This window comes from Rhinopithecus bieti, unplaced genomic scaffold, assembly GCF_001698545.2.
Source record: "Rhinopithecus bieti isolate Rb0 unplaced genomic scaffold, ASM169854v2 scaffold_31140, whole genome shotgun sequence".
In the NCBI taxonomy this organism is placed as follows: Eukaryota; Metazoa; Chordata; class Mammalia; order Primates; family Cercopithecidae; genus Rhinopithecus; species Rhinopithecus bieti.
The window spans coordinates 46,850-59,285 of NW_016813260.1; the positions used below are offsets into that span (position 1 = coordinate 46,850).

The 12,436-nt window shown below is 43.7% G+C and overlaps 1 protein-coding gene across 2 annotated transcripts in view; it reads left to right on the top strand.

Annotated features, from left to right (window-relative positions):
* The first annotated feature begins 1,273 nt into the window (after window positions 1–1,273).
* The window catches only part of LOC108512616 (acyl-coenzyme A thioesterase 9, mitochondrial), a 22,302-nt gene continuing 11,139 nt past the window's right edge, over window positions 1,274–12,436 (top strand). Inside the window, exons 1-4 of one of the 2 annotated variants that reach the window (XM_017847916.1) lie at window positions 1,274–1,449; window positions 7,883–7,980; window positions 9,562–9,588; window positions 10,710–10,755. In XM_017847916.1, the coding sequence (XP_017703405.1) occupies window positions 1,430–1,449; window positions 7,883–7,980; window positions 9,562–9,588; window positions 10,710–10,755 (191 nt within the window). In that variant the 5' untranslated portion in view covers window positions 1,274–1,429. The remainder of the gene's footprint in view (window positions 1,450–7,882; window positions 7,981–9,561; window positions 9,589–10,709; window positions 10,756–12,436) is intronic. The other variant, XM_017847917.1, reaches the window with a different exon arrangement.

A 12,436-nucleotide genomic window follows, 5' to 3' on the forward strand; every position in this document is an offset into this window, starting at 1 on the left:
GGAGACAACCCCCGTCTCCTATCTAAAAATACAAAAATAACCAGCATGGTGGTGTAATGCCTGTAATCCCAGCTACTCGAGAGGCCGAGGCAGGAGAATCGCTTGAACCCGGGAGGCGGAGGTTGCGGTGAGCTGAGATCACGCCATTGCATCCAGCCTGGGCAAAAAGAGCGAAACTCCGTCTCAAAAAAAAAAAAAAAAAAATCATGTTATTTGCTAACTTGTTTGTTGACTTGTTTTCCCTTCCTTATCAACAGCAAGCCCCTTAAGGGCGGGGGATTTTTGTCCGTTTTTCTTTTTGCAACCCCAATCCTGCAATAGTGGCCTGGCACGATTTTTGCAAGCAGTCAATAATAATCATTGAAAGAAATGGAGAATTAGGTCGTAGGGTGAAATAATCTTAAACGCTCTGCCTTAGTATCCTCTAGCTCGGTCAAGATGGTCAAACATTAGGGATCAGGCCAAGAAGAGAAGACGAACAATTTTTTTCCCTTTAGGTCAGTGGTTCTTAGCCTTTGGTTACATTAGCATCACCTGGGGGCACCTTTAGACATCATCCCGAAGCCCAGACCGCGCCCAGGACTAAATCAGAATCTCCAGCCAGTGGGTCTCAAGCATCAGGGTTTTTTTTGTTGTTGTTGAGACAGAGTCTCCTTCTGACGCCCAAGCTGAAGCGTAGTGGTGCGATCTCTGCTCACCGCAACCTCCGCCTCCCGGGTTCAAGCGATACTCGTGTCTGTCCCCCGAGTAGCTGGGATTACAGGCGTCTGCCACCACGCCCGGCTAATTTTTGTATTTTTAGTAGAGACGGGGTTTCGCCATGTTGGCCAGACTGGTCTGGAACTCCTGACCTCAGGTGATCTGCCCGCCTAGGCCTTCCAAAGTGCTGGGATTACAGGCGTGAGCCACCGCGCCCGGCCAAGTATCAGTATTTTGGAAAGCTGCCCAGGAGATTCCAATGTGCAGCCCAGGGTAAGAACAGAGGGAGCCAAGACGCGGGGATCAAGGATAAAGGAGACAAGTTCCACTAGGCGGGGCCGCGCCTTTTCTCGACATCACGCCCTTGCGTTGCTGCGTGGTTCGTTTACTCAACCGAGAATAGGCCGGTCCTCGCTCTAGCAACACGACTTGCACAGCTGATTGAGTGGGAAGCTCCGCAGAGGCGGACTCCAGCCTCCAGTCAATGAAAGAGTAGGGTCCGCCCTGCACAGCGCGGCCCCGCCCCGGCACAGAGCGGCCCCGTCCCGGCACAGCGCGGCCCCGCCCCGGCACAGCGAAGCCCCACCCCCGGACACCACGGTCTGGCCCCCGGGCCGTCTTGCAGCTAGGGCGCGGTCTGGTGCTCCTGCGTGTTTTATCGCCTCAGTTTCCCTCCGCCTACTAGCGCGCGGGACCTGGTTCTCCATCGCGCTCACGGCAGCCTAGTGCAATGAGGCGGGCAGCACTGCGGTAGGTGGCAGGGCGTGGAAGGAGCTGGCAGGGCGGTAGCCTGGGGCGCCCCCGCCTTCCCTCTGAGCTCCGGGCTGGCCCCGGCGGAGGAAGTGGGCCACTTATGGGCAACTGGGCTCGCTGATAAGGGGCGCTCGCCCACTGTGACTCCGGCCGGACATGAGCCCGCCGGCCTTGGGTTGGGAGAACCTCGCCCCCACTTTGGCGACTTCTGGCACTGAGTTTGATATTAAAAGCAAAGCGACACTTTTAAGGGAGGAAGTTGGGTGTTCCCTAAAATTCCTTTCTCCTTGCTTATCAGGGGTGTGGTTGGTAGCCGCGTTGGGGTAGCCCCTTGTCAGAAAGATGGTATTTTGAGTTCTGTGTTACCTCTAGCCCTTCATCCTCCTTTGGAGGACATTTTTAGGATTAAATGCTTGACCTACTTAGGCTCTGACTTAAGTTTGTTGTAACATTGGCAGAGATTGCAGGGTAACTTTTGGCTCCCAGGACCCAAGGACTGTGCGTCTAGGGCCCTGGTGCCTATTTGAACTTTACCTTTAATGAGCCGCAAAGCCCTTAGAAGAGGCTGGGTGCTTTGATTGGACCACGTGGGTGAGGGAGGATGTCTTTTTGTAGATGTAATCTTCCCAGCTGGCACAGTTAAGGCCTGAGGGCCTTAGACTCCGAGCGTGTCCCGGTCTCTCTAATCCCTTTCACCTGAGCATGCCAGCCTTTCCAAGTTTTCTGCCTGCTGGCTCCCAGGGGGTTCACACCTACTCCAGTTTCTGAAGTTATCTCGCTGCCAGTGGGCCTGTCCCCCTGATGTGACTCATAGTGCTTCTGACTCACATTAACCCCATCAATTCTCTTGGAGGTCCTGGATCTCTCTCACTGTTCCTGGGGACTTTGTTATCAGTTGTAGGGTTCTGTCTCTCTTGTTTATAGTACTTAAAAACAAACAAAAAACCTTTGTTAAACTATTTGAAGACAACTGAAAGTCATTATGAGAGAGGCCACAGTTGACTTTAGCTTGCAATGTGAAAGGTCTTCTACAAAAGCTCCATGGTCCTGTTCAAGTGCTTTCTCTCATAACCCTGTGTTCCTTTCTTGAAAATTCTATTGAGGCCGGGCGTGGTGGTGCACGTCTGTAGTCCCAGCACTTTGGGAGGCTGAGGTGGATGGATCACTTGGGGCCAGGAGTTTGAGACCAGCCTGGCCAACATGGCGAAACCCCATCTCTATTAAAAATACAAAAATTAGCCGGGCGTGGTAGTGCACGTCTGTAGTCCCAGCTACTCGGGAGGCTGAGGCAGGAGAATGGTGTGAACCCGGGAGGCAGAGCTTGCAGTGAGCTGAGATCGCACCCCTGCACTCCAGCCTGGGCAACACAGTGAGACTGTGTCACAAACAAACAAACAAAAAACTATTGAACCTTAAGCAGATAATCTCTTAGTGTCTAGTGAGAGGAGGAGTTCACAAATGAATATCGACTGAGATGATTAGGTTCCTTTGGTGGGCAACCTTTGTAGCTTCTTTTCTTTTTTAGACTTGCAAGAGGCACCTGACTTTGTTTAGTCTCTAAATAGAGGTTATTTCCTCAGAGTGGAGGGCATATGAGTAGCATTGCCTGTTATTGCACTGAACACTCTTCCTTGCCAACTGCTGTATGCTTGGGACCCAGGGCTAAGCCAAGACATTTCTATTTACACCTCCAGGGTGACTTACGTGACTTCCTAGGCCGGCCATGGAGGCCTTGAGTTCCTTGATTTCCTTTGACTGGAAAGGTTCAGTCATGAGGTCCTTGGACTTGAGTGTCACAAAGTCCTCTCCACAGTAAAGGCCTAGAGGTTTTGCTATAAGTAAGACTCCTGAGGGCTTATCCTAGGGTTTTGCTATAAGTAAGACTCCTGAGATAAGCCAGTCACCCTGAGGTACTGAAGTGTTAAGTATTGATTAAAACCGTTCTCCCACCTCCTCCACCTCAGTGCGGTGTGTGTGTGTGTGTGTGTGTGTGTGTGTGTGTGTGTGTGTTGGGGGAGATCGGAAGAACTGGGCTTCATCCGGATTCTGCCGGTGTGCCCGTTGACTGGCACTGCGGAAAGTCATCCGAAACTGGGGCCTCAGTTTCTTAAGGAGGTTGGTTTGAATCAGAATCTTCAAATATAAGAGGACATGGGGGTATCAAAAGGGATTTTGTGTGTGAGCAAAATGTATTCCAACCCTTCCCATACCCGCTCAAGGCCCACAGTTTCCATCAGATTATCAGTAAATAGGATACCAAATGTAGTGAAGAGTCACCATTACATGCCAGGCGTGGTGGCTTACGTCTGTAATCCCAGCACTTTGGGAGGCCGAGGCGGGCGGATCACTTGAGGTCAGGAGTTCAAAACCAGCCTGTTCAACATGGTGAAGCCCTATCTGTACTAAAAATAGAAAACTAGCTGGGCATGGTGGTGCACAACTGTAATCCCAGCTGCTCGGGAGGCTGAGCATGAGAATCGCTTGAACTCGGGAGGTGGAGGTTGCAGTGAGCCAAGATGTCGTCACTGCACTCCAGCCTGGGTGACAGTGAGACTGTCTCCAAAAAAAAAAAAAGTTACCATTACCCAAATATTCCCGAATACTATGTTGACAGTATGATGTAGATTTATTATTACCAATATGCTATTGGTGTAAGCAACATTTTTCAAAAAGTGTTCCAATTATGCCTTTGTTGTGTCACAGGAATGTATTTCCAAATTTCTTAAGGCAGCATGCAAAGCAATGGGGCTGTAGGACCACAATTTCCAAATAAATTGACCAAAGTGTTTCTCTGTATTCATTAACTCCCTTCTTTCCTCTCCTCATTTGATTCTATGTTTGGCAGTGGTCCATGATAGTGCCTGGCTTAGTCAATCTTTCTTTCTTTTTTTTTTTGGAGACAGAGTCTTGCTCTTTTACCCAGGCTAGAGTGCAGTGGTGCGATCATGGCTCACTGCAGCCTTGACCTCCCCAGGGCTCAAGTGATCCTCCCACCTTAGCCTCCTGAGTAGCTGTGACCACAAGTGTACACCACTACGCCTGACTAATATTTTAAAATTTTTTTGTAGAGACGAGATCTCCCTATGTTGCCCACGCTGGTTTCAAGTGATCCTCCCACGTTGGCCTCTCAAAGTGCTGGGATTACAGGCGTGAGCCATTGTGCCCAGCCTGGTTCTTTTTGCTCTTTAGGGGAGACTTTGGAGAAGCATGACTTTCTGGAATAATGATAGCTAGAGTTTTTTGAGGACTTGTCAGTATATTAGACATGATCTTCTAGACATGCCCTTCAGGGTTTAATATGTGTTAATTCCTTTATCCTTTTGACAATCCTATGGGATAGGTAGTAGTATTATCCCCATTTTACAGATGAGGAAACTGAGGATCAGGGAGGCTAGGTAACTTGTCTAAGGTCACTCAGCTAATAAGCAGCATGATCGGGCTCTTTTTTTTTTTTTTTTTTTTTTGAGACAGAGTCTTGCTGTGCAGTGGCACAATCTCGGCTCACTGCAGCTTCCACCTCCTGGGTTGAAGCAATTCTCCTGCCTCAGACTCCCGAGTAGCTGGTACTGCAGGTGCCCACCACCATGTCCAGCTAATTTTCATATTTTTAGTAGAGATGGGGTTTCACCATGTTGGCCAGGTTGGTCTCAAACTCCTGACCTTAAGTGATACGCCTGCCTTGGCCTCCCAAAGTGTTGGAATTATAGGCGTGAGCCAGTGTGCCCAGCCTTTGGGCTCTTAACCCCTCTACTATATTGCCTCTCACACAAGCAGGACGGAATGATTTTCATCCCTCTTCAGAAAATGCTGCTTCTTAGTGTAACAAAACAATTTCTGTGTATATGTGTATTTATTCAGATGTGTGAGACTGGTTATATAGCTCCTGTTAGTGGTGTGTATTCAGGGTATTTAGCCATTCAGAATCAGATCCCATTTCTTATATTGGATACATTTAACGTATCTATTATAGTTGCTATTAATGCGTTGGGGGTCATTTTTTTTTTTTTTTTTTTTTTTTTTTTTTTTCGCTAATTTTAGCAATAGAAAGGATTAGCTTTTTCCAGTGTGTTCTTGTGTTCTTTAAAACCAGATATATTCAGTTGTAAAATGCTAGTTTCTTTTTTTGAGATGGAGTCTTTCTCTGTTGCTCAGGCTGGAATGCAATGATGCCATTTCAGCTCACTGCAACCTCTGCCTCCTGAGTTCAAATGATTCTGCCTCAGCCTCCAGAGTAGCTGGGACTACAGGTGTGTGCCACCACGCCTGGCTAACTTTTATGTTTTTAGTAGAGATGGGGTTTCACCATGTTGGCCAGGCTGGTCTCGGACTTCTGACCTCAGGTGATCCACCTGCCTCGGCCTCCCAAAGTGTTAGGATTACAGGCGTGAGCCACCATGCCTGGTGGGCGCCTGTAGTCCCAGCTACTTGGGAGGCTGAGGCAGGAGAATGGTGTGAACCCGGGAGGCAGAGCTTGCAGTAAGCCGAGATCGCACCACTGCACTCCAGGTTGGGTGACAGAGCGAGACTCCGTCTGAAAAAAAAATATATATTTATCTGCATACAAAAGTACAGGAATTGAATATTTTCGTGAAAAGTAAAGCTAAAATATATACGAGAGAGGCTCGTTAGCTGTGTGATTGAAGAATAAACAGAGATCCAAAATCCCAAATCCTCCAGCAAGAATTTTGGTCTTCGTGGACCAGCAGGGATTGTGTTGCAACCAAATAAGATAACTGGGTGACTAAGAAGTTCAATTAGCCAAGGAGCATGTACTCATATTTCTGTGTTCTGTGCAATTAGATGATTTGACTTAGTGAAAGGATAAGGATTTGTTCTAACAGCACAGTGTCAAAACTGCATGTAGATTTTACAGAATACTGTAAATACTGAGAGACTTTCTCTGAATGCTGTCATTCAGAAGAGAAATCTATAGTAGCTTGGTCTCTAAAGAAAATGAAAAGTATCTCTTTTTTTGTTGTTAGTCATTGCTTATTCCCACATTAGGTAGTGAGAATTTACTAGTAAATTGAACTAGAATGAGTGACAGTATCTGGGGTTCTGTTTTTTTTGTTTGTTTGTTTTGTTTTTTTTTTTGTTTTTTTTTGTTTTTTTTTGTTTTTGTTTTTTTTTTTGAGACAGGGTCTCGCTCTGTCGCCCAGGCTGGAGTGTAGTGGCATGTTCTTGGCTCACTGCAACCTCCGTCTCCTGGGTTCAAGCGATTCTCCTGCCTCAGCCTCACAAGTAGCTGGGATTACAGGTGTCTGCCACCACGCCCAGCTAATTTTTGGATTTTTAGTATAAACAGGGTTTCACCATGTTGGCCAGGCTGGTTTCGAACTCCTGACCTCAAGTGATCTGTTTACCTTGGCCTCTCAAAGTACTGGGATTATAGGCGTGAGCTACCACGCCTGGCCTGCAGGGTTCTTGACCTATTCAGAGCCTTGCCCTCTTCAACTGTGCCCTCACAGATCCGTTTATTAATCTGTGATGTTGCCTGTGTGCTACCCCTGACATAATATTGTGTAATTAGGAGTCAACACTTAAGCAGTAATGAACCAAAATCAACTTATTTTGGGAGAGTAGGTTAGGCACATTTAGACAGCTTTTATTTTTTGTTTTTTTGAAGTAGGGTCTCACTTTGTTGCCTAGACTGGAGTGCAGTGGTGCAATCTTGGCTCACTGCAGCCTCGACCTCCTGAGTTCAAGTGATCCTCCCACCTGAGCCTCTTGAGTAGCTGGGACCACAGGTGCATGCCACCACACCTGGCTAATTTTTGTATTTTTTGTAGAGATGGGGTTTTGCCATGTTGCCGAGGCTGGTCTTGAACTCCTGGGCTCAACCTGTCTACCTGCCTCAGCCTCCCAAAGTGCTGGGATTACAGGCCTGTGCCACCGTGGCCAGTAGATCGCTTTTATTTTATTGTGTTGGGACTCTAGAAAATTTCTGCATAAGTTAAATAAACACTTTCTTTGCATCTGGAAAGGGCTAATTCAGTGTTCAAAGTTTACTTTATAATTGGGTTTATCTTATTTACTGAGGAGATATGGTGCGATAATAAAGAACAGAATAAACTGTTCATAATGCATTTGCTCAGTTGTTTACCAAATCGATTATGGACTTCTGAAACTAATAAAATAGACCAATAATAAATCCATTAAACCTAGTTGCCATCTTTTATTTATTTTTTAGATAATTACCTAATTGGTCTCTGCTCTCAAGAAATGTTTAGTGGGAGAAATGATTTATGGAATAGCCTCATGAAAACATACATACATACATACATGTAGTTGTTGTGAAACAACTACAGACTCCTGCAAGACAATATATACTAAGGGTGGTATGGCCAGATACTCTGGGAGGAGGGTAGGTCTTTGAGGTTGCCAGGGAAGAAGCCGTGGAACCTACTCTGTGTTTTATCTTGTTTTATAGGCTTTGTGCCTTGGGCAAGGGGCAGCTTACTCCTGGAAGAGGACTGACTCAAGGACCCCAGAACCCCAAGAAACAGGGAATCTTCCACATTCATGAAGGCAAGCATTGTGTCTATGTTTTATGTCTATGTGGTGAAAAACCTTGTTTTACTTTTATTTGAAAGGTATATAGAAATGTAGTTTAGAGCAAATGAGGCATATTAAAGGTAGATCTTTCATAAACATTTCATTGACAAAATGACCAGGATAGCTGCATAATATTAATAGCTTCAGGTAGAAGTCACATTCAGATTTTGAACTATTGTTCCTGGGAGCCTTGAGGACTGAGCTCTTTTAGTTAAGCGATTTCCACTTCTTGTGTGTAGGTTCTGAAGGCATGGGAAAAGAGAGATGGCCCATTAGTTGTACCGAGTAAACACTCCTAGTCCATAGTTATGTTCGAGGGATCCTGTTAGTCCATGCTTAATTAAAGTTAATTTCAATTACCAATATGATATGCAAACTGTGGATTGTCTTTATTAAACTAGGAGTATTCATTATAATTAAAATTGTGGCTTCTTTAAAGGGTCCAAATAAATTTATATTATGTGTGTATATAAATATATATGTAAATAAAATTTTAAAGTTTTTCCTTCTTGGCCCTCAGTACTTGCCTCTCTTCTTACACTGACTAAGCTAACAGTAATTATTTTATGTCAGTGAGCATCAGTAGTCCATATCCTGTTTGAGGTACTTTCTATCCATTCTTTTTTTTTTTTTTTTTTTTGAGATGGAGTCTTGCTCTGTCGCCCAGGCTGGAGTGCAGTGGCAGGATCTCAGCTAACTGCAACCTCTGTCTCCCAGATTCAAGCGATTCTCCTGCCTCAGCCTCCCGAGTAGCTGGGATTACAGGCATGCTACACCACGCCCAACTAATTTTTGTATTTTTTAGGAGAGATGGAGTTTCGCCATGTTGGCCAGGCTGGTCTCCAACTCCTGGCCTCAAGTGATCCGCCTGTCTTGGCCTCCCAAAGTGCTGGGATTACAGGTGTGAGCCACCGTGCCTGGCCTGTTCATTTTTTTTTTTGAGATGAAGTCTCACTCTGTCGCCCAGGCTGGAGTGCAGTGGCGTGATCTTGGCTCACTGCAGCCTCCGCCTCCCAGGTTCAAGCAGTTCTCTGCCTTAGCCTCCTGAGTAGCTGGGATTACAGGCGCCCACCACGCCAGGCTGATTTTTGTATTTTTAGTAGAGTCGGGGTTTCACCATCTTGGCCAGGCTGGTCTTGAACTCCTGACCTCATGATTCACCCGCTTCGGCCCTGTCCATTCTTTTATTCAAGGCACTTAGGAGGAAAAAATCAGAAATAAGACTAAATTACTAACGGTTGTTGTTTGCAGTTCTGTAACATTTAATTGTAATTATACACCAAACTTAGGGTGTATCCATAATTGTTTGATAGAAAAATCAACCTTTTTTCATGAAAGTTAAAATGCATGTTAATATTAATCATATCTGGTTTTGATCACTTAGTTATTGAAGGACTGAGGATTGCTATAGTTAATTTCCTATAACTGGAATATGTATTTTGAAGTGCTAGGAAAAACATACGAACTCAACACAGTATTTGAAATACTATAGATTTATCTTTTAGTTTCAAATTATTGCTGGTTCTCTAATTGATTTTCCCTTTATTCATCTAGCATGTTCACCTATACATGTGAATCATGGTGTGTGTGGTAATTAGTATCAGCTTTTCTTTTAAGAGCTTAAATTTTGTAAGCACTAACATACGCTTGCAATTCTGGGCAGTGGCATTAACTAAAATTGCATTCTTTGCCTTAGCTTGATGTAAGTCTTTGCTTCATTTTTCTGGCTTAAACTTTTCTAACAACTAGGAGACTATAAATATATGAGAAATTAATTATAATGAGACTCAGATTTGGATATTAGTATTAGTCTCTGAACTAAGTAATTTGATCTAATACTACGTATAAGAAGATAGATGGGGGCCAGGCACGGTGGCTCACACCTGTAATCCCAGCACTTTGGGAGGCCGAGGCAGGTGGATCACCTGAAGTCAGGAGTTCAAGACCAGCCTGGCCAACATAGTGAAACCCCGTCTCTACTAAAAATACAAAATTAGCCGGGCATGGTGGTGCCTGCCTGTAATCCCAGCTAATTGGGAGGCTGAGGCAGGAGAATCACTTGAACCCTTGAGGCAGAGGTTGCAGTGAGCTGAGATCATGCTATTGCACTCCAGGCTGGGCAACAAGAGTGAAACTCCGTCTCAAACGAAACAAAACAAAACTACAAAAATTAGCCGGGTGTGGTGGCACAGCACCTGTAATCCCAGCTACTGGGGTGACTGAGGCAGGAGAATCACCTGAACCCAGGAGGTGGAGGTTGCAGTGAGCCGAGATTGTGCCACTGAACTCCAGCCTGAGCGACAGAGCGAGACTGTGTCTCAAAAAAAAAAAAACAACAAAAAAGAAGATAGGTGGGAATCCTGTTCATATCTCCATCATAATGGTTCTTATTGGCTAACACTGATACAGCCCCATTAAATGAATAATTGAAGTTATTCTTTTTTGTTTGTTTATATAAACCCTGTGATTGGCATAAAGGTATTCATTTGTGCACTAAAGAGACAGTATAGTTCTTTCAGGTTTTTAGGGAGCAGAGGCTTGATCCTGTCCCTGAGCTGTTTGTTGTGGCATTAAATGGAAATCTATGGATCTTTAAATCTTTTGAGTGCATGAATTGCTTTTCATAGTTCTTGAGCTCATTGCCATAATCCGTTTCTCATATTTCTTTGTTTCATGGAATGACCTCTCTATTTTTGTTTCAGTTCGAGATAAGTTGCGGGAGATAGTCGGAGCATCCACAAACTGGAGGTATGCATCTTTGTTTTCATTCGTTCTTTTCATCCCAAACATATTATACTAGGCTGTTTTTAGGCTCAGTTCATGGTCTCCCAGTGGGTATGGGGAGCCCTGTGTTCAGAGATAGGTTGAGAAGTATTTTGCTTGGGGGAGAAGGTCAACATTTCGACATGCTCATCAGATGACACCTCATTGTCATGAAAGAAGGTGATTTACGTATATTCTGCATTTTCAAAGTGCATTTAGGTATATTACCTCACTGATTCTCATAACAAAACTTGTGACGTGCTTATGACATATGTTCCTGTTCCTTTTTTACACACAAAACTGAAACTTAGAGATTGAATGATTAAATATCAGGGTTTGGGACTTGAACCCAAGTCTCTTAGTTTCTCTGTTTCATGCAACTTGAATCCTTTATTGCTTCTTGTCAGTTCAAAATTAGGCCTCCCATATTGTCTTTATCTTTCTCACAATATTTCCTTGTTGTAAAATAGGATCGTATCCCTCTTGGTTTACAGAATTTTGAGGCTAAAATGAGATAGAAAAAACATGAGTGATCACTAGATATATAATAATCTATCGTTGGTATAGAAATTAATGACTTATTTTTAAATTCTTTATATGAAAAATTTCAATTTACTAAAAGGTAGAAAGAATGAATACCTATGTACCCACCACCTGGATTTGATACTTATTAATATTTTGCCAAATTTCCCAATATACACATACGCCTGAACCATTTCTAAATAAGTTATAGATACCACGACACTTCAGCATGTATCTCCAGTAAATATTTTATAAACCAGCCTTCGCTTATCTCCAGCAAATAAGACATTCTCTCATGTAATCAAATTGACAGCAATTCCTTGCTAGTATATTACTCATCCATAGTCATATTTCCTTAACTGTTACCATTTTTTAAAAATAGATTGCTCCTTTTAACAAAATGTTTTTATAGCTGTTTAAAAAACATCAAGATCCAATAAAGGATTGCGTGTTGCATCTGGTGGTTATGACTCTTTAGTCTCCCCTAATCTAGAGTAATGGACAGTCATCCTTCCCTCATTCTTCCCCCACGAGTTTGACTTTAAGGAGGCCAAGCCATTTGTCTTAAGAATGTTCCACATTCTGGATTTACTGGTGTCATTTAACTCATTCCTCTATCTCCTGTATTTTTTGAAGGGTAAACATTTCTGGAAATAATACTTTATAAGTTAAGCTTAGAAAGAAATCTTAGCTAATGTTCTTATCAACATTGTCATTCCGTATCCCCTTGTCTCTCTTTTCTCTTCCACCTTAATCTTCTCTTCTTTTTCTTCCCTTTCTGTCTCCTTTTCATGTTCTGTTCTTCTTTACCTTTTGTTCTGCCTTCCATACTTCCTTTGGTTATAGTCCATTTTCCCTCCTCTGTCTCTCTTTCCTGAAATTGAAGGCAGAGAGAGAGAGAGAACTGGGGCTCAAAGAATCCGAGAACTGTCAGGTGAGAAATGGGAATATAAAGTAGAGTGGCCAACCCATTCTTTAGCGTATATATTTATATATATACTATTGTGTCCATGTCTCTGAATTTTTAATTTAATTTCAAATATTCTAGTCTTTGAGTAAACTTTTTGATAAGGGTGAATATATGGCTCATTTGGGTATATCTATGTCACTTTTAAGTTTTTTTTTTTTTTTTTTTTTTTTTTTT